At 39.9% G+C, this 23094-nt stretch overlaps 1 protein-coding gene across 1 annotated transcript; it reads left to right on the top strand.

The window, feature by feature from the left end:
• Positions 1-7951: 7951 nt before the first annotated feature.
• Positions 7952-23047, top strand: rnf32 (ring finger protein 32). The gene is made up of 8 exons (XM_052139747.1): positions 7952-7970; positions 8728-8995; positions 9072-9214; positions 14050-14082; positions 14191-14315; positions 14434-14542; positions 18785-18958; positions 21591-23047. The coding sequence occupies exons 1-8, from the start codon at positions 7962-7964 to the stop codon at positions 21798-21800; spliced, it is 1071 nt and encodes a 356-aa protein (XP_051995707.1). The 5' UTR covers positions 7952-7961; the 3' UTR covers positions 21801-23047.
• Positions 23048-23094: the final 47 nt, after the last annotated feature.

The following is a 23094-nucleotide window of genomic DNA, read 5'->3' as shown; positions in this document are numbered from 1 at the left end:
GTCGCCCATAGGCTACCGACAGCAAAGTAACTTATTCTATAGGCTAGATTATGCCTATGTCTATTTTTACAGGCTGTATGCAGTATGTGCAAAGCCAAAGCACAATGAAATAAGGCAACTTATGATTTCTGGGTTTACATAGGCTTTTGTCCGGTTTCATATTTGTCAGTCAACATTTCAAAATACATTCGGGGCTACACTCAAAACATTCGGGGCTGAAGCCCCGGCAAAATCGGCTGCCGCCGCCTCTGATCAGATGGACAGATTATTTCTCAAATTCTCAGGGGAGGCAGAGCTTATCCTAGGAGAGGCACTGCCTCCCCCAGCCTCCCCCTAGACACGCTCCTGGCACAAGTGGCGGAAGACAAAACTTGTAGTCCATTAACATCTACAAAGACAGCATCCATGCTTTTATAATGGAACTAGGCAAAGCTAGACAGACTTTCTTCTCGAATATTATAAACAGCAACTTAAACAACACACGCACTCTTTTTGCGACTGTAGAGAGACTGACAAACCCCCCAAGCCAGATTCCCAGTGAAATGCTCTCAAACAGCAAGTGCAGTGAGTTTGCTTCTTTCTTCTCTGAAAAAATCAATAATATCAGAAAGGTGATCAGCACATCCTTGAGTTGTGCTGGGGTCAGACAAATCAAACCACAACCTGAGAAAGTAGTTACTATGTCTGATTTCAAAGAAATTGATTGCAAAATTTTGGAACAAACCGTACTGCACCTTAAAACATCAACCTGCGCCCTTGATGCACTTCCCACATCTTTTTTCAAAAGTGTGTTCAACTGTTTAGAAGCAGATCTCCTAGAAGTGATAAACTCCTCACTTCTCTCTGGGAGTTTTCCAAACTCCCTGAAAACTGCAGTTGTCAAGCCCCTCTTGAAAAAGAGCAATCTGGATAAGACCATATTAAGCAACTATAGACCGATCTCAAATCTTCCTTTCATAGGCAAAATCATTGAAAAAGTTGTCTTCAATCAGCTGAACAAATTCTTGAACTCGAATGGATACTTTGACAATTTTCAATCTGGTTTCCGATCGCATCACAGCACAGAGACAGCACTCATAAAGATAATAAACGATATTCGCTTAAATACTGATACAGGCAAATTATCAGTACTGGTACTACTCGACCTCAGTGCTGCATTTGACACTGTCGATCACAACATACTTCTTGACTGGCTGGAAAACTGGGTGGGGCTTTCTGGGATGGTCCTAAAATGGTTCAGGTCATACTTAGAAGGGAGAGGTTATTATGTGAGTATAGGAGACCATAAGTCTGAGTGGACGTCCATGACATGCGGAGTCCCTCAAGGCTCAATTCTTGCGCCACTCCTGTTCAACCTGTATATGCTCCCAATGAGCCAAATAATGAGAAAGAACCAAATTGCTCACAGCTATGCAGATGACACTCAGATATACTTTGCCCTATCACCTAATGATTACAGCCCCATTGACTCCCTGTGCCAATGCATTGATGAAGTTAACAGTTGGATGTGCCAAAACTTTCTTCAGTTAAACAAAGACAAAACTGAAGTCAATGCGTTTGGAAACAAAGATGAAGTTCTCAAGGTGAATGCATACCTTGACGCTAGGGGTCAAACAACTAAAAATCAAGTCAGGATTACGGTTTGTTCTTGGTGTGTCTCTAGAGTCAGACCTTAGTTTCAGTAGTCATGTCAAAGCAATAACTAAATCAGCATAATATCATCTGAAAAATATTGCAAGAATTAGATGCTTTGTTTCCAGTCAAGACCTAGAGAAAATTGCGCATGCTTTCATCACCAGCGGGGTGGATTATTGTAATGGACTCCTCACTGGCCTTCCCAAAAAGACCATAAGACAGTTGCAGCTCATACAGAAGGCTGCTGCCAGGATTCTGAGCAGAACCAGAAAATATGAACATATCACACCAGTCCTCAGGTCTTTACAATGGCTCCCAGTTACATTTAGGATTGATTTTAAAGTATTATTACTGGTATATAAATCACTCAATGGGCTAGGACCTCAATATATTGCAGATATGCTCACTGAATATAAACCCAACAGATTACTCAGATCATTAGGATCACATCAGCTAGAAATACCAAGGGTTCACTCTAAGCAAGGAGAGTCTGCTTTTAGCTATTACGCCAGCCGCAGCTGGAACCAGCTTCCAGAAGAGATCAGATGTGCTCCTACAGTAGGCATATTCAAATCCAGACTCAAAACACATCTGTTTAGCTGTGCATTTACTGAATGAGCACTGTGCCACTGTGTGTCCGACTGTTTGTACTGTATTTTATTTTATTCTAAACTGTTTCAATTATTTTTTTTTTATTCTTATTTTAATCTCTTCTATGTAAAGCACTTTGAATTACCATTGTGTATGAAATGTGCTATATAAATAAACTTCCGATGGCCAGTCCGCCCCAGAAAGGCCCCAAAGTGTGTCGTCCCACCGGGAAAATGCCCTGTATTACAGATTTTTGGTGAAATCTCCCTTTAATGGGATCCATGGAAATGTATAAAATCTGTTTGAGATGAACAGAGCTTTGCAGAAAATTGTTGTCTGCACTCAGATTGACTCTATCAGGAACATTATTTTGCAGTGTAAGATAATGTTCCGAAGCCATAAATAAAATAACCAAACTCAAACTCAGAGCAGAGCACAGAGAGTTGAAAGGGTGTTGCCCCATGGTAGACACGGAAAGTCCCCAATTATGTGATAATTCAAGTGAGTGGTTAGGGACGTATTCATATTCATTTTACATTTATGACATTTTACCACAAACACATTCCATCAACCCAAGGCAAATATCAACTTCCATCATTCAGTCATTCTTTCACTCAATCACATGAAATAAGCCATGATTTATGTGTGACTTGTGAGGAAGACTTTTTGGCTTTAAACTCCCACTTTAAATGAGATAAGTTAATTACCTTCTCTCAGTTTGTTTGTGTATATGTGAGGGGGTTAAATATGAATGATAACGATAATAAATCCACACTCAGTGACAACACTAATTCTCTAAGCAACAGTTAGGGACTACCTGAGGGCATCCAAATGACTTTCAGCTCTTTATAAGCTTCTTTTTCCATTCTAATGTATCCTCCATTAAATTAAAACCCACTTCCAGTACAGGTGAGATATCACAGAGAAATTCAATATTTGATGGGCTTTAGCACAACTCTTCCCACACATCCACCCACAAAGAGCACAAGGCCTCATGCTTTGGGAGCTATAATTTTAATCGCTGGCCCTATGCATGAAATCAGCAGGTGACAGAGAGCAGAATGTGACAGGCTCGTCTCTGGAGGTACAGGAGACTCTCAGACACAGCATGGTCAGAACAGCTCTGAGAGTTAATCTCTCCTGGGCTACAATTTATGGCCATTATGGCAGTCTATTTTCAGCCTCTGTGATGGATTCTGCTCAATTATTGGCCATTATGAGGAGGAGATGGCTTTGCAAGCGTATTGCAGATTGCTGGGCACCACTGCGACATTCAAGTGAAATCCACTTGGCACACAGTCCACATAGACTATGAGAGGGAGTGTAAAGCATCCAGACTTATTATTATATGTAGTATTAGTGGATGAGGTATGTTGATAGGCAGACAGGATGTAACCTGTGACCGGTCCAGACCGACAAATAGTTAAAGGGGTCATGACATGAGAAACCAAATTTGCCTTGATCTTTTGGTATATAAGAGGTCTTTGTATCATTAAAACGTCCTGCAAGTTTAATATTTTAAGACGTCCTCCCCATTCTAAACGAATCATTTATTTAATCAAGCTCAAAATACAGCTCGTTCTGGATTCATGGTTAGAAGTGACGTGTCGGTTAGAAGTGACGTACCAGCGTTTGCATATGACCGCCTCCAGCACAAGATAACTACGCTTTAAGCGCAAGACAACTACGCTCATTTCAGTATCGCCGTGCGCCTCACAAGTGTTCAGTCGATGGACAGCGAGCTCTGACAGAGACTACTTGTGCACAGGAAAATTACGATGCCACACAGATGTGCTGTTCCTGGCTGTGGTCAAACAAAACCTCTGAATAAGCTGCCGAAAGATCCAGACGTCAGGGAAAAATGGATGCAGTTTATTTTTTGCGGACGTCCCAGTCACGGCAGTGTTAACTTAAGCGTTTGTTCTGTACATTTTAAGGATGACTGTTTTGAGAACAAATTTCAATATGATGCTGGCTTTGCCAGAAATCTGTTGCTCAAAGATAAGTCCGTGCCGACTATTCTGGGAACAACGACGACGCAAACTGTAAGTAATCTATTTTAAACTTTAAACTACTTTTTAAAGCGCAATTTCATTCATTATGAATAATCACAGTGTTTTTACTTAGTTTACTTGCATATTGTTCTGGCTGGGGCGTCAATAATTGATACATAGGCACTGACGTTAGCCAATCATAACAGTGGGCGTTAACACTGAAGTCTTAAATGGAAAACGCCCCCAAAACAGACTGTTTGAATCAGAGGATGAGAAACAGGGTGGGAAAAGGTCATAAATCACTAGATTTTAAAAGTTTTTCTTAAAAAAAAATATATTAATACTATAATTGCACCTAAGGGAACATAATAATACAATAAAAAAACCCATGTCATGACCCCTTTAAAGCATCAATTATAGTGCAGATAATCCAAAATTCTAAATTTTAATAAGTTGAAACTTCAAGATCCAAAACAAATTTGTGTTACTGTAGGAAATGTGCGATGCAAGTTTGAGCACAGATGTACTCAAACATAAAAACACAGAGAGAGAGTGAGATTGGAAGAACAAAAGACAGCATGTTTTGGAGGGATCTGGCCTAGAATTCATCCTCTGCAGTCTGAGCTCAGCCAGGCTAACTGATAATGAACTGTGACAGGGCGGAGGGCGGGGCCGGGTCGTGATTATATGCACCCGGCCCCTTATCAGGCTAATTAAGCCTCCGAGAGGGATAAAGGCCAACTATGGAAGGTGTTGTGATGAGAGAGACCGTTTACGGTCAGTTGACCCTTATGTGTGTTTGTGTACTTGGTTTCAGTTTTACATTAAACTATTATTTATATTGTCAAGCCGATTCTTGCCTCCTCCTTGCCCCTCTAAATCCTTTATATGAACATTTCCAACAAGCCACCCACAGATTTAGCCAAAAGGACCTGTAGTACTGTGCGAGGACCCTTCAGACAGATTAATCAAACCACCTGATCGATTACTCTCAGCCACCAGGAGATTTATGGGAAATCCTTTGTGAGGGCCAAAGCATGAGGTAATGTAGCACTTAGCAAATTAAATAAAAAGACGCAAAAGCACACAGTGATTTGTATTTCATTTGCATTGGACATGTTCTAATTATTTGGCCTTCTGTCTGTCTAGAAAAAAAGATAGTTTCCTTTTCTTTTAACAAACTAAGTCAGCAATGATAACACAATTGCATAAATGTCTCAAATTGCTTGATGAGAAATATAATTTAACAGGTAATTAATATGCTTTAGGAAGATGTTAATCTGAAGCACATAAAATAAATTGAACAATGACTGTCCCAAATCAAACTGCTCTAGGTCATCTCTATCATTGAAATTATTAATAGATTAGATGGATTAGGTTCTGCTCCATTATTCAATTTACAGTGCAGTAAAATATTTTCTAGCACTCTCCATTTAAGTACCAACCTCAAAGAAAGGTGGAGTTTAATCCCAAATGTATTAGTTTAACATGTCAGGTGTTAAAGTCATTTGGAAAATATTAAAGTCTTTGGGCAAATTATTTACAGTACTTGGGCCTTTCAATTTACAGTAGTAACTATAAAAGCTTATTCTTTTTTTTTTTTTTTTTTTACCATTTCAGTGATATTTGATCACTCTTAGAAAATGAAAGTGTCAGATTGATGCAACAATGTTTAATGTAAATACTACTATATAAAATTGGCACAAATGACAGAGAAAGTTGAAGTGCTATATCAAATACAAGAAATTAACCAGTCAGACTGTCAGCAACTGTCAGCAATGGCAAGAGACATAACAGATGAGACTTTCATATTCACAGCCACAAGAGCATGGGGTAGTTGACATGAAATACTTCTGGACAGTTATGTTCTGCTATCTTCCATTTATAACTATTTTAAACAACATATTACTTTTTGCATTTTAATAGACAACATGGAATATTTTTACTTCTAAATATTAATTTGTAACACTACACTTTACCTTTTACACTATCTCACCTTAAATTTTGATTAAATTTATTTTATGATCAACTATTGTCATTTGCAGTGACGTTCATTTCCATTTCTAGAGGACACGGTTTAACCAGATACTCACAAATTATTCATTAGAAGTGTTTTTTGTTTAGTACAAATATACAAAGGATTAATGCTATTGGTAACCACCAATGCCACTGGTAATTAATTTAAAAATCTTTTCAACCAATGGTAATTCATCCAAGTTGAACCAGCTTTTGAGATGTGCATCCATTCTTTATACCTTCAAGCTAATAACTTAACATTGCCAGATTGGACTGGATGAATCACATTCTGTTGTTTGAACAGAAACAATGTTTTCAAAGATGTCGAAATGTTGAACAGAGATAGGCAGACATGATGCCATTGATGCTTCAAATGATTTAGTTATGCATATGCCACTATCCATTTCAAACTTTATAAACAAGCATCATGGACTCTAGCTCTTTTCCAAATTAAAACTGTTGCCATTCTGATCACATGCCTGCCCATTGCCTTTGAGCAGAGATAAATCACTGGATTATTCTTCCTTTTTTAAGCTGTCTGTGTCTTTGCAAAGTTTGCATACAAGTTCAGCAACTGTTTCCTATTCAACACATTACACCAACAGACACTCCCAGCCTGTGTTTTTTAGGTCATAAACACTTTGCACATCAAGGTGAGTCCCCTCTTTTCAAAATACCATGGAACAGGTAAAAAGGTTCACAGGGAAGAAAGTTAAATAGACAGCTCTTTAAACTGGTATTTATAGAGATGAAGAAGACAAACAGTGTCCCTGTTGAAATTGAAAGCACATACTAAAATCAATTTTGATGACAGATGGAAGAAAGCAGCTTTTATGGAGAGGCTTGACTGTACCCCTTTTTGAAAACTGTGATTATTTACTTAAAAACACAAATGATAGGCCTGAAGTCATGGGGCTTGAGGAAGACAGGTCTTTGATTGAACACTCAGAAGATACATTCCTCACTAATAAATTGTTCCATACATTTGTCTGCAGAATTAAAGGCCATAGGCTGCATTTTTCTCACCCTAATCTCAAGTCTATAGAAAAAAAAGCATGATGATTTTCCTATGTCATGATGAAACAGAAGGCCACTGCTCTTTTCAAAGACTCTCTTGATGAAAGTTATTGATAGCTCCCAGTAATGGGTGTTAAATATAGCCATTTGTTCTCATTTGTCATCACTTTAAACTATTTCTTTATGAGCACTTATGACAATGCCTTACCCTTTGTGTGTGTGTGTGTGTTTCACACTCCTTTTTTACATCTCAGAGTGACCTCTTTGAGACACCTTATATCATGGTGAAGGTATGCACATAGAAGCTTTGAATTAAACGTTCAACATTTGATGACATCTTAATGAGATCCTCCACCTCATTGAAGACGGTCCATTTATGGTCATGTGATGTAACTAACCACTGATTGACCCTATTCATTTAATATGAACATTAAAGGACAGCTTCTTCACTTAATCAGTCTATCAAAACAGGCAAACACTTTATTACTCTAATAATAAAAGTGTGTGTAACAGACAGAGATAGATAGATAGATAGATAGATAGATAGATAGATAGATAGATAGATAGATAGATAGATAGATAGATAGATAGATAGATAGATAGATAGATAGATAGATAGATAGAATGTGTCATGTCGGTAAGACATTACTGCGTTGAATGGAACTTCGTTGCTAAGCGACCAAGTAAACATTGTTTCTGTGGACAGCAATGCCGAGGGTGAGGTGCTTAGTTGCTCTCTCTTTTCGAGGATAATTTCTGATGGAGAGATGTTGGGCTAATATGAGAGACTTGTAAAGGTTATCAAAATAAGTCACTGCTTCGTCTTAGCATCGTATTTGAAGAGAACGTTTGTCTTATTTCCTCTGCTACAGTCAACGAGCTAATGCTATCTGTTGTGGTTTAAAGATATGTGTAACTATGCATAATAATCTGTAACTATGTATGATAATCTATATACGATTAAGAGGCGTTATTTGTCATATCAGTGACACTTATGGCACAATGACATTAGCCAATTCTTGTAAAATCTACTACTCTATATCTCTACATGTTAATACAGTAACGCTGTAGCTAGCAAAATGCATAAAAAATACTTTAAATGCTTTGTTTAAAAAAAAGTACTCCACCATTGTTATGGTACACATTAATCCCTCTAATATGATGCAATGTTAAATTTAACAACATGCAATCTTTCCATAAAATAAGGAACAGGCATAAGACACAGTATCAGTCTCAAATTGACAGACGTTTGATCATTCTGGTTCGTTTGACCATAACAAACTGTGCTTTTAATGGATTAAAAGCATGGCCTCAAAATTGGTTCATGACAAGAACTTATGCTTCACTATAGACATGCATTTAGTTAACCCAACTAACTATGAGAGCAGGAGACATTAAACTATTCGCCAGTCTTAAATGTTTAAACTGGCTTTTATTATGTGTTTACTGAGTTTAACAGCTCCATGTTCCCTAGCAATTCATCTGTAAAGCAGAAACTGGGATGCTGGCTCTAACAGCTGTAGCAATACAGGACCATATCACAAGAAGCATTTCTGTTCGAAACATCCCCTGCAACCTCCTTGCGTCAGATGTTTCCTGTCAAGCTGCCTTTGGAGCTGCCCATGGTAGTAGGAGGCACAAGAAACAAAGCACAAGGCAGAGAGTCAAAGATGCTGAGCAGACACAGGAGCAAGAGGAACATGAGTATGTGTTGGATCCTGCCCCTCCACCTCTGACTCTCGGTATGCTGCAGACTTTGTGGTTTATGTTTAGTTGTTAATGATGGTGACAATAACGATGATGGCGGTTGTTATTAAGCTCAGAGGATGGGTCTGGTGGCAGCTCCCTCAAGAAGACTAACAGCAGAGGAGTGGGCTGAGGTTAAAGCCAGGTCCATCCAGGAGGGAGATTCGACCCTGCCTTGTGTGATCTGCAGGGAGGAGTTTCGTCTGCAACCTCAGGTAACTTCACTTACCTACAATATCATGGTTCAGATGAAAACTGATGCCTAATATACTATTCAGATCAGATATACTGATGTTGTATGATGTATTTTGATTCATTTTTTAATACTAAGTCACTTTGCTATTTCATTTTTGATTGACACTAATTAAGAAAAACTCAAGGATGAAGGCAAGTATAAAACATGTTCTAATAGACTCCAATGATTTTTAAACAAATGACATGACTTCGAAATTACCAGCCCTGAGTGCTAATTCGATGACTTAACCTTCCTTCCCCCATTTATGTCCTCTTCTTCCTGTTTTACTGTCACATATCAAATGTCTTGTTGTAACTGTTCAGGTATGCTGTTTTCATAAAGTTCCTGCAGTGCTTCCCCATGTTCCGCCAGTCGACAGACGCCCTCACTTTTTACACACATGAACAAATTAACATTGTTTAGGGCACTGTGTTCTTTAAACTATGCAGACACCTCTACAAATTTACCCATAATGTCTTGGAACTCAACTTTATCATGAATGATATAACAATCTGTCAGGTCAGTGTGAAAGGCCAAACAGCCATTTACAATGTCCTGATCCCCTTTTAAGATGCCAATCTCTTCAAGAATGCTGGGGGGAAAAACAGCCAGCAACAGAGCCAACATAGTTGCCTTAGTTACATGTAAATATTAGTTAGTGTGTCTGTACTGTATGTGTGTGTTTATCAGACCAGCTGTCAGTTGATTAAAAGTTTAAATTGTGACTAATCGCATATTATTTTTTTGTCGTTAATAGCGATTAATTGCAGATTTTAAAAATGCTGAAATTTGACAATATTTTTGCAAAATTAATTAATTTCCATCTTAGGAAAGAAAACAAAACAATAAGTAACAATATAATGCTCTTTTAGCATTTTCAGAACAAAGCCTTCCACAGTATAAAGATAGAAATAGAATAAAATATCACCAATTCAAGTAATATTAAACATTTCCCAAAGTCTAAATGGGAGTTTGATTAATTTAACAAAGTAGTCTCTCCATAGGCTTCATATTCATTGCAATGGGCATTAAATCTCTTTATCTCTCATCCTCTACAATATTTATCTGCTGGTAGACTGTGGCTTGCCATTTATCTACAGCAATCATGAAGCTGTATTCATGAGTCGTGTCAGAGTATCAATGCTAGCGTAAAGCATCGTTCCCTGTCTGCCATTCACTCAATGTTGTGTCGAATGAAGTGACACTAGATCTCTTTCTTTAAGGCCTCAGTTACCTCTGAACTTGAGGAAAGGCCAATGAGAAATTGGCAGAATTTGTATGTCCCTCCCCCAGAGATACGGTATCAAAGTAGGGAATCGTTTGTCTGTCCATTCAGATTTTTTCTTTGGAGCCGAGCGGTTGTGTGTTCAGCAAGCTGGTGTTCCACTACTGTTCCACTCGCCTCTAAGAGCATTGCTGTTGGATCCTATGGCGCATTACCAGCAGCTTTCTCCCTTCTCTGCACGCCAGTGCAGTCCACACCCCTGAGTGCTTCGACAGCATTTCCTTAAAGAGCAAATAGACCTGTAAAAGAGTATATTTCCTCTAAAAGAGTATACACATTGGCGTTGAACGTCTTTTTATAAACGCGTCTTTTTAAAGATGTCTTTCCACCTTTGTGTAGTTCCTGGATGTGGCAGATATCTCTCCGCTTCTGACGGTCATAAGAGCTGCCTAGCGTGCCTGAGCTGCGATCACACGCAGCCAGCATTTTATGAATGGTTCATGTTCTCATTGCGAGAATATAACCATGGCAATGTTGCGGTCACGCCTTTCTTTCCTCCTAGAGAAAGCCACTTCAGACATACCCCGCGCCTCCCTCCTATGTGATTGGGGCCGGCATGGCTGGTGTTGAAGGCGATTTGGGGAGTGCAGTGGGCTCTGTTTTGCCGGGTAAATCCCCACGAACTACTCACCCACCAGCACGCTCGTTTGCTTCCGACCCCACTAGCTGGATGTTGATTTCGCCTCTGCATCGGAGAGCATCACAGTGGTGTCTGATGCTGATGACTCGACTGGGCTACCACCTTTGCGTCTGCTTGTCCAGTCTGATCCTGATGCACAGATGTCTGCTATGCTTGCCCGGGCCGCCGTGAGTGCAGGGCTGGACTGGAACCCTCCGTCCTCACCCCTCAAGCCTAGACAATTGGTTCCTGGGGTCAGGGCACTGCTCACAGCCACGCCAGTTTCCTTTCTTCCCAGATGTGTATGACGAGTTAACTAAGCCGGTGAGGGCACCTTTTACTAGCCAAAACCGGCTTCCTCGCTCCTCCGCTCTCACTACCCTCGATGGCAGAGCGGCCCCTCATGCTGTCACCGCCCTGCATGCCATGGCACTCCTGCAAGTCCACCAGACCAAGGCACTTAAAGATCTGCACTCGGGTAGTCCTGATGTGCTGCAGGAACTGCACTCAATGACCGACCATGCCCCCCGGGCCACAAAGGTCACAGCGCTGGTACTCTGATGGCGATGCCCAAACTCATGGTCCAGGAACGATATCTGTGGCGAGGTGCAGGACCCTGACAAAGCCCTCATTCTCAATGCCCCCGTCTCCGAGTTCACTTATTCGGCAAAACCGTTGAAGACTTTGCCCAGCAGTCTTCGGCAGTGAGGAAGCAGATGGAGGACACCTGCCATATCATGCCTCGCCACCATTCCAGCACAAGCCATGCTCTGTCTGCTCGCCGAGGGTGTCCCCCTGCGGCTTCTAAACAACAGACAGCTCCACTTCAACCTAGGCCCAGCTCTCAGCCCCAGTGTAGAGCTCACCGCAGGAAGCTGACACCCCATCTCACGAACCACCACCGGGACCCAATAGGCTCCCAAGTGTTCCTAAGATGATTAAACCAAGGAGTGTGATGGCCGCTACAGAGTTGGTATCTGGACCACTCATCCCCTGGTGGAGGACCGGGAGGGAAATCACTTGCCGCGGTACCCACATTGCCAGGAAAAAGAGAGCGGTTTGCTCACTCCTTCGGTCACCTAACCAGTGCCCCCACATGCCATTCTCACGGCGGTCTGGTGCCAAACACCTACAGTCACGGCCCCTTGGACGCGGTCCCCTCACTGCGGTCTTGGACACAACTTTGCTCCCCAACATAATATTACTTGCTTCCCCCACTGTGAAGCCCCACCGGGTACATCATAAGTGATCGTCCACTTAGTGCCCCCCACTCAGAGCTTGGATGTGTCGCTTACGCTTCCAACCCGTTGCGCTGGCTGGCCGGGACCATACGCATTTCCCCCAGTTAGCCTACATGCACAGGTGCTGTGCAAGGCCAGGGAGGATGAGGAACAAGTCGTTCCTCATCCTTTCGGGCCTTCAGAGACCCCCATTCGAGCCGCTAGTGTCAGTCGAGCTTAGAGCCCTCTCCTTGAAGACAGCCATCCTGATCGCACTCACTTCCATCAAGAGGGTTGGGGACCTGTGAACGTTCTCGGTCAGCGACACTTGCCTGGAGTCCGGTCTGGCAGATGCTCACGTCATCCTAAGACCTCGGCCGGGCTACGTGCCCAATGTTCCTACGACTCCCTCGGAGGTAGTGAACCTGCAAGCGAAGCTCCCCCAGGAGGACGCAGACCCAGCCTTATCGTTGCTCTGTCCAGTGCGTGCTTTGCGTACCTTTGTGGACCGCACGCAGAGCTTTAGATGTTCTGAGCAGCTCTTTGTTTGATGTGGCAGACAGCGGAAAGAGGAGCTGTCTCCATCAGAGTTTGCCCTCTGGGTCATCAATGCCATGGCTGGCCTATCAGACCCAGGCCATGTCCGCCCCCTTGCGGGTTCGAGCACACTCTACGAGCAGTGTGGCGTGATTGAATAGGGACCCCTTGTGTTGCTTCATTCGACACAACACCGAGTGAGCGACAGACGGGGGAATGTCTAGGTTGCTATTGTAACCCCCGTTCCCTGATGGAGGGAATGAGACGTTGTGTCCCCTCAGCCAAGACGCTATACCGAGCCACTGTAACGGCCGAACCTCATTCTCGGCTCCTCAGTGCAAAACCTGAATGGATAGACACACAATTCCCTCCTTTTATACCCATATGTACTGGGGAGGGACATGCAAATTCTGTCTGCCAATTTCTCATTTGCCTTTTCTCAAGTTCAGACTTAACCGTGGCCTTCAAGAAAGACCCCTAGTGTCGCTTCATTCGACACAACGTCTCGTTCCCTACATCAGGGAACGGGGGTTACAATAGTAACCTAGACGTGTTGAACTCCATATGAAAAGCACTTGCAGAAAAATACCATCTTATTCTGTGTTTTGGTGATAGTTAAGACTTGACCAGCTTCTGTGGTAATTAAAATGCACCTTATATAGACTGAAAATACTTGATTTCTATAACAAGTCCCATCTGGGCTTGTTTTGTGCATCAAATAGCACTAAGAGCTCCTTTCTCCTTAATTTTATCACTGACAGGGAAGCGCTGTTGTGTGTGTGTCAGCCAGTGTAATGACTCCGGGCAGACACGTTACAAAGGTTCTGCCCTGCCAACAAGTTTTTATGCTGGTTTATGCTGTATTAATATTAAATGTGTTAATCACGATTAAGAACAAATTTACGCATAGAACTTTTTAAATGCTTTAATCTGTTAACACATTAATTCTGACAAAACTAGTAAATACCAAAGCAAACATGTTTTAATTAAAAATAATTTACCATTTACAAATTGTTGTGAGGATAAAGTCTAATATGGTGCACGAAAAAATAATTTGAGTGCAGTTTCCTTTAGCTAGTTGCAGCAAATAGGAAAACATTTTTCTAAAGATCTCTGCGTGATTATTAATGTTGTGTATGCCCTGTTTTGTACAGGTCCTACTCTCCTGTTCCCATGTATTTCACAAAGTAAGTCACAACATATCCTTCCAGCATCATTGATTGGCATGGAGGCTTTGATTCCACCATATGAAAATATTTCTTAATTATTTAGTCCCTTTGGACCTGTAATTTCAGGTATGCCTGAGGTCCTTTGAAAACTTCTCGGGCAGGAAGAGCTGCCCCATGTGCAGGAAGGAACAGTACGAGACAAGAGTGATCTATGATGGTGCTCGGCTCTATCGGGAAAAATGTGCTATCAGGTATGGACGGCTATCTACAAGCTACTTTTACATCTATGAAAATATTGTACTTTCCAGTATTCTTAAAAGAGTTCTAACTTTTTTATGTTTCTAATTCTTTTTTTGCTTTTCATGTCAGAATACAAGCTTTCTGGCGAGGCAGCCTTGTTCGCAAATGGTACAGGAACATAAGGAAACACGTGCCTCCAAAAGACCAGAAATTAAGACGAAGATTCTTTGAGAAAAAGGTAACATCAAGGGCACCTACACACTAGAGAAAGCTCTAATGTAGCATTTGATGAATATTAATGTGTAAGATATGTTTTAGGGGTGTGGGAAAAGTCGGATTCATTTGAAATAAAGCAGGAATACATTCCTTTATCAACTGTTTTATTGATTTTTGATAAAGGAATGTCCCTGTCAAAACCAAAAATATAGTTCAGGCCATTATTTGAATTACAAGAGTTGCAAGAGACTAAAAATTAATGCTTAAACAGCTTGTTTAAAGCTTTGCTTATTTGTTTCATCAAAAGCGGCTTTCAAACTGGAACAGATTTTCCTTTAATGTTTTCATGAAGCCTTTGAACCATCAGAGTGCAGGATACTGAAAGCAGGTGAAAGTGGTTAGGAGCTGTTGGTCAGGGACCTTGCTGACACAGACATCTGTCCCAGCAGCCCCCTCATTATCCCACACAGAAGTCCCCCTGCATTGGCCCAGGGAAAGCAAAGGTTGCCATCTAGTGAGGCAGCAACTGTCAGGTCTCAGTTACAGTTCTTGAACTGATAGCAGTATTCCAGACTCTAAGCAATACAAGCTTTTTAGGTTGCCAAATCCAAACCTGCTGCAGGATATTGTGTAGATTATTTGGGATTTTAATTGTCATTGGGTTGATAGCGTTTTTTTAGTGTTTGCCCTAGATTTCTTTTGACCTTTTGTCACACAAGGAAGCAGCAACAAGCTATACAAAATAGGAAAAAAGCAGAAAGGAGAGAGAATGGAGTAATCACTTTGCTTTTAGATAGGGTTTCAATTAACTAGTCCCTATTTAGCATTTTTCTTCAGGTAAGTAACAAAAGTCAACATATTAGAAAGGTAAATTGGTGACATTAAGATTGATTGCACCTGCCCCGTCTTTTCTCAGATTGCAAGGAGGCAAAGTTCACACTGCCAAGTGTTGTTTGTCCTTCTTTAAGGTCTATGTTTGAAATCCTCAGAACACTTAATATCTGTTTAATTACTGATCAAATGCAGTTAAAAAAGAAATCACTGATGTCATTCAGTGCGATAGCTGCCATAGTGAGTTTGGCTGTGTACCTGTGCATGCGTAAATGAAAATATTCCGGATTCAATACAAGTTAATCGACCGCATTTGTGGCATAATGTTAATTACCACAATTTAGACTCACCCCTCCTTTTCTTTAAAAACTAAAATCTTTGTTATAGCGTGCCACTAACAATACAAGTGAATGGGGCCAATTTGCAAACGTTACAATATTCAAAGTATAGCCACAAGACGCAAACAATATCCATGTTAAACATGCACTCAGTAATTAACACTGACACCTAGTGCTGTGGATGCAGCATCATTCAAACACAATAATTTTCAGCCATAATTAATTTAATCTGTGAGTGAAAGTGTCCAATAACAAGGCAGTTACTGAGATTAATGGTGCATTCACATCATGTCGGAATTACTGTAATTCCGATATGGCAAAGTAATTCGGAGGTTCTACTCGGAGCCATTCACGTCCTCAGACCTCGTAAGTTATTTGTTCCTATGGCAACACTTATAACACCAAAACGGCTTTGTTATTGATAACAGTAAAATGTTTATCACTTTATTAATTCACCTGTACTGTATATGTTTTTGCAGGTTTCAGGCATCAGTGCCATAATAAAATAGCATATTATACAAAAATATGTTCACTACCTTCAACTGTTGAGGCCCCTGCCATATTGGTTCTTTTCAGATGACGTCACGACTGTCAGGTTGGAGCTTTCATAGAATTGAGAGTTTACAACTTGTATTTAGGAGCTCTACAAAGATGTGAATGCTTTTTACAAGTCGGAATCTCGTAATTATGGCAATTCCGACATGACATGAAAGCACCATAAATGTGTAGTATCCAGCTGGACATGTGATCCTAACATGGAAGCCCCCATGAAGGGACCCTCTCCATGTAAAATAAAACAGCATTTATAATGTTAATTATATGACTGAAGTCTTCATCTCATGTGTGGTCAAGATTTTATACATATGTTTCAAAATAGTAAAACGTTCTTCATGAGTAAAAAATGCGTTTGTGCACCTTTAACGTTATTTTAATGGAATAAAATCATTTACAAAGTTTTTCTGTGTAAAGTTATATCCAATTTGACAGTTTCGTTGCCATGACGACAATGCAACCTAAATGTTATCTAAAACCATAAAATGACATTAAAGGAATAGTTCACCCAAAAATGAAAATTTGCTGATAATTTACTCAGGCCATCCAAGATGTGTCTAAGTTTCTTTCTTCATCAAAACAGAATTTAAGATTTATAGGATTTCATTTCAGAAAGGCCTCCTCCTTTAAACAATGCAAGTGAATGTACTCAATGTACACAGTCCAAAATACATATTTCTGGTGCATCCAAATAATCCACACGCTCTAGTCGAAAAATAAAGTTCTTCTGAAACCAAACAATTGATTATTTTTAGAAACAAAACAATACTTATATACTTTTCAACTACAAATGTTCACTTCCGTACATCTCTGTGACGCACACTCATGAGAGCGATGATGTAAGTTCGTTGGTAAGGTCATGCGTCATGTGGAGGAGGCAGGAAGCGCATCTTTGTCTTCAAGAGAAACTTGCACAGACCAAGCGCCGTTCACAAACCAAAACCAAAAAATTATTTCCAAATAATAATAAAGAAAACATTACTGCAGTAAGTAACCATCCTTTATTTCGGAGCAATACCGTTGATTTATCGACTTGTGCTTTTTCTTTAGTAGAAATATATAGGCTATATGACTGTCAGGAATTCAAGCCACAATTTGTAGTTAGTGAAACCAAGAGCGAGAGCGTTTACTGAGATTCACAGGATTTACAGTGTTTACACAGTGAGATCAATGGTACAGGTGATATTAGTGGTAGTGGTGTAGTGGTCTAACTGGTAATCTGGTAATCAGAAGGTTGGTGGTTCAATCCCCACAGTCACCACCATTGTGTCCTTGAGCAAGGCACTTAACTCCAGGTTGCTTCGGGGGGATTGTCCCTGTAATAAGGGCTCTGTAAGTCGCTTTGGATAAAAGCATCTGCCAAATGCATAAATGTAAATATTACACAGAAGAGAAGCTTCACAAACTGAAGAAGAGGTAACAGGGGAAACAGCAGGGTAAGCACTAAACCGATATCGACGAAGATCAAGAGCAAATACAGACAGGTAAATAAACACTGCGTGTCCTTTGTGTGAGACTTGACAGTGAAGTGGCGTGAAGTTGAGTTATTTATGCAGGCAGTGATGAGCGAGTGAATTGAGTGCAGGTGCGGTGAATTAGAAATCGTGTGATGAGGAGCGGAGCGCTGAGAGAGGTGCAAAGCTCGAGGGAGGTGTGACAATGATAAAGTTTTCACACATACCTGAGTTCGCTGGAAAAACAGCACGGGTACAGCGATGAATTCAGATATCGACCCTTTGTTTCTTTCTATGGTCTGAAATCCTCAGGGGTAAAATGTTCGCTGCACACCCTCCAATATTTTAGGATTTATCCAGGTTCAGCGCAATAAACCAGAGCTTCAATTGCTCATGATCATGTATAGGCAATCTATGAAAAGTTGATATTTTTCCCAGCGTGCATTTTATTTGGGGTTTCTGAAGGTTGAAGCATCCAGGATACACACACCAAATTACCATTTTGAACAATACACTTATACAAATACAAATATACAGCAAAAAAATTATATCATTATTTACTCACCTTCATGTCATTCCAAAACCATGTGACTTTTAATATAGTAAAAAAAAACCTTTTGAAAAAAATAAATAATAATAATATTCCGGTCCTTCTCAATACAATGACAACTGACACTCTAAAGCTTAAAAAAAGGACCCACAAGTATCGTAAGCATAGTCCATGTGGCTCGCATGGCAAACTGCAAGTCATCTTCTTTTCAATGAAAGCCTTGATGTCCAGAGCACATTCAGGTGAGAGGCTTGTTCACAGTGCCATGCATGTTCATGTGGGAACTTGCACTTTAATGTAGTTTTTAGCACAACCAAAAAAATCTACTTCTCTTATAAGAAGAAAGTCATATGGGTTTATTTTGTGGGTGTACTATTCTTTTTTCCTTGTACACCTATTCATAATGCCATTGATCTGCCTGTTAACAGCTTTTCATTGTGAGTTTAAGATTCAGAATAGATTTTTGTTATGATGGTACCTCAGTTTGCATCTTCATGTCTGACTAAAACCCATTTTCATGTCTTTATTTCCTTAATTAGTTTCAGGAGATTAGCGACAGCTTGGTGCAGTCATGCAGCATAGATGTAGATGCATTCCTGAATGATATTGATCACTCTGTGGCCATGAGCCGCAATATCCTACGCCGCTTTGACAACGAGTACAAGAGTGTTTCTGAAATGGAGGAAAAGGACTGGCTGGAGGCTCAAGAGAAGGTTTGTTCTGATAATGGCACTGCTCCTTCACCTACACATGCAGACGTAGACTGAAATACCAATGCGCTTTTATCAAAGAGCAGCTCATCAATGCCTCTAATCCCTCTCTGCAGTCGTTCTCAGTCCTGCCCTTTGCCCAACATGCCACCACCTGTCCCAGAATGCTTAAACCGTGTTGGCGGCACAGATGTTCCAATTCAACAGTATCAAACCCTCCATGAGATGATTGTTTACCTTGCTAATGAATGAGTTGAAATAATCCACCATGTTTACTAAAAGACACAAGCTGTTCTGATAATGCACGCCTAGCCTTTTCATCACATGCACGTCGAAAACAGATTTGTCATTTCAGTGGCCTCATTTCTATTGTGTTGAGGCAGCCAATGGCAGTGATACTCTAAAAAGGAAATGCTCATTTTTAGATGAGAGGTCAGGCATACATCTCGACAGTCTTAAAGCTAAGAATTAAAGTTAGAACCAACCCTTTCCCACCCAGGAAAACAGAATGAAGACTATTATGAAATGTTCCAGTGCAAAGTAATTGGCCTAACTGTTTATCTGAATAAAGGAAAATGGTCAGTTAATGATTATGGCTGCACACCTACCTTCTGTCACACTCAACTGAACTTGAAACTGTGATATGAGCTGCACTCAGCCATCATAAATCTGCTAATCATTTCCCCGATATTGTAACAGGAAAACAGTCTAATGCAATTAATGTGCATATGTTTGTTCATTTCACAGAGTATGGAATTGAAGGGCAGGATTATAGTGGCCTAGAAAGAAAGAGGCTCATTAATGAAATGGGCCATTAACAAAATGACACACATATAATGATCCTTGTGGACTGTAAATACAGCCGATTCACACTTACTACGTTTAAAAGTTGTTTAATGATTACAAAGTTAAAAAAATTACACCTTACACAACATGATTCTGACTCAATTTGTTTCATTCAAGCTTAATGTAATAGTCAAAGGTGATAGCAACAGTTGTCCAATCAACATAGCAGCAATTTTGAGCATTGTATCTGTAATACAAAATGCAGCAACTGATTCAGTAGCAGGCATCTTAATTGCTTGTGCCAGTGTGGTGTCATTCCAGCATAATGGTTGTAGTCTCTTAAATGTCACATTTCTATGGGTAGTGCATATCCCTGTTTACGGCTAAGTGGACATCTTGCATTAATGTTTGATCTTAAAAGTCAATGGGTAAAATTAGCAAATGGACACGGTACGGAATATGCCATTTTTTTGACATCTTGATACTGTACCTCATTGAAAGCAACTGGAAGAGAATATATATATATTTTTTGTATTCTCAGCATTATTCTCACTAAAGATTTTGAAGTACAAAATGCAATTAATTGTTATGGGCCAAGTATTCATTAGTGCTCTTTTTTCATTTTGTATCCCCTTTTCTTCAAATTTAGAATGCCCAATTCCCACTACTTAGTAGGTCCTCGTGGTGGTGCAGTTACTCACCTCAATCCGGGTGGCGGAGTACAAGTCTCAGTTGCCTCTGCTTCTGAGTTGTCAATCGGCGCATCTTATCACGTGGCTCATTGTGCATGACCCCACGCATGTCGAGGCTCATGGTACTCTCCGCGATCTACGCACAACTTACCACGCACCCCATTGAGAGCAAGAACCACTAATTGGTTCTTATGTGGTTGCTTAGGAGACCTTGCTGGAGTCACTCAGCACAACCTGCATTCGAACTCGTGACTCCAGGGGTGGTAGTCAGCTTCAATACTCGCTGAGCTAAAATTATGAGACTTGTCTCTTTAGATTCCTTGTGGAATACCAAGTCAAATGATACCAATTGTCCTATGTTGGCCATTTAAAATTTGGATTTAAATTGCTGTACATTACAAATGCATTTGGTGTATCATTACGAAATTTGGTATGTGTCATTGGGGCCACGTCCTGTAGGTACTAGAAAGGTTTGGGGACAGCACCACCTAGTGGTCAAAACTACAAAGAAATGCTTATAATTGCTTATATTAATTTGGCCTATTGTCATGAGACTTGGGTCGTTAGCTTTCATGGGTCATGCAGAGTACATTGTAACCAAATTTTCCATGGTAGGCCATACTTCCCGTCCAACATTTTGAATTTAATTGAAAACCTGCTTTTTTGAACTCCTTGAATGTAAATCCAATAGACCAAACCGTTTAACACATCAATGTATTTAATGACAAGATGCCAAGAAGGGTCTGAGGCTGTTTCTTGAACAATTTGGTGTATTTCCGTGAAACATTATATGTGGCATTTGCACAAACCAAGCCCTTACAATATCATATTAACTTGGTGTCAGTGCCACATATTGGTCAAAAGTTATAAGCATTTGTATAACACAAGTAAAAAACGAATAATTTTTTCACCAATCTGCTTAAAATCCTCTACAGAATTCTATATTCAATCTAAATATTTGCTATTGGTGTCCTTGGCCCTGTAATTGCTGCTTGCAGCTATATTTTAATTTTGTATTGCTGTACATGATTAATTAATTACCTATGTTTACTAATAGGAGACTATGTCTTGGTGCTGCAATTCCTTTTCATCACGCTCCTATAAACTGAAACTCATCAAGAATTAACTAATCATATTCTTTTTCTAACTTTCACCAGGCTGTCCAGCGAGGCGTTCAGGACTGCCCCATTTGCCTGAACTCCTTGAACACACACAATCACATGTCTAAGGATGGCAGAAATGTCCTATTATTGTCCTGTTCCCATCTCTTCCATGAACCCTGTCTGCAGGCCTTTGAGCTTTTCTGCCAAGAGGTGAAACCCACATGTCCTCTCTGCCGGTCTCGCTACACCAAAATGCTTGTTTAGAATTCATGCTCAGTACATTTATGAAATAGACCAAATATTCTGGTATGCATTTATGAGATAAAATTTCTCCCGGTGAAAGTATGAATTTGTGTTAAATTTTCACTGTGAAGCGGATCCAATACAGGACTGATAAAGTTTTACTAAGTATATCATATAATTTAATGTAAGTACAAAGTAAATAATGCTAACAAGCTGGCAGAAAAAGAATAAGAACCACAGGGTCAAAAGTCACAAACTTTATTGTAAACTGAAAAAGAATAAAAAGAAAATGAAAGACAATTTGAACATCTTCACAAACACCACAAACAATGCAATTACGTAAACACACCAAATGGGTAAAGTGAACATTCTCTAAGTACATCCACACATGTATAAGAAGAAACAAGCAAGAACAGAATTAAGAAAAAGTAGCTTTCCCTTGTAGCTGAAGTTCCTCCTATAGAGTAATATGAGACTGATCACGGCACAGTATGGACATTTAGCCTATAATGAACAAGAACAAGTGGTTTTGGTGTGTAGGTATTGTAGGCCGCGTTCTGTTTGCCAGTTGAAGAATGTGGCCGATTTATCAAAATACGACACAGCACTGCTATGTATTTTATTCATTTGTGGCTCTTGTAAGGAGAATCTGTCCTACAGAAGATGAGCTTTCAGAAGAGAAGATTCAAGATAAGAGATAAATTTGAACTGAATTACAGAATAAGGAATGAACAATTTTCTTTCACAGTTAAATCTAGAACATCTCTGCTAATGCCTCTATTTTGAGAAAACTAACACACCAATTGACACCAGCCCTTGTGCTGTATAAAATGTAAAACCAGGTGTGAAGTCTGGCACAGAAACATTCCCCAAAAAGTCAATTTATTTAAAGCAAAGGAGTGGAATTTTGAATTTGTCCACAGAGAGTATTGATGGTTACTAATGACACAGGTTGTTCTGGAATTACAAGTGACAATAAAATTGGATTTGCACTGTAAAAAACAACAACAATAAAAAAAAAGGCTCACTTCAATGACACAATTATTGACAATACAATTTTTCCCCCAGAAATGTTTTCTTACAAAATATTGTTTGTGCAAATCAACTGGAAGAAAATACATATTTTACATGTAACTTCTTTAATTTATGACAATAATAATAATAATAAAAAATGCATCATATTGAACCATAGAACCCACTGAAGTTTTTCACTTTTTAATGACCTTTTCATAAGCTTTGAATTCATTGTTCCTCATGTCAATCCTTTAACTTCGCAGAAGTTGCAGAAATCTATTTCTTAAAATTATTTCTGCCC

This window comes from Xyrauchen texanus, chromosome 2, assembly GCF_025860055.1.
Source record: "Xyrauchen texanus isolate HMW12.3.18 chromosome 2, RBS_HiC_50CHRs, whole genome shotgun sequence".
Lineage (NCBI taxonomy): Eukaryota > Metazoa > Chordata > Actinopteri > Cypriniformes > Catostomidae > Xyrauchen > Xyrauchen texanus.
Note: the sequence above shows the minus strand (reverse complement) of the source record. Positions and strands in the feature narration are given on the sequence as shown.

Bases quoted from the DNA above. Each gene is read 5' to 3' on its own strand.
- rnf32 (XM_052139747.1), top strand. The intron at 14,316-14,433 runs GTATGGACGGCT...TTTTCATGTCAG, and splicing joins CGGGAAAAATGTGCTATCAG to AATACAAGCTTTCTGGCGAG. The intron at 14,543-18,784 runs GTAACATCAAGG...TTCCTTAATTAG, and splicing joins GAAGATTCTTTGAGAAAAAG to TTTCAGGAGATTAGCGACAG.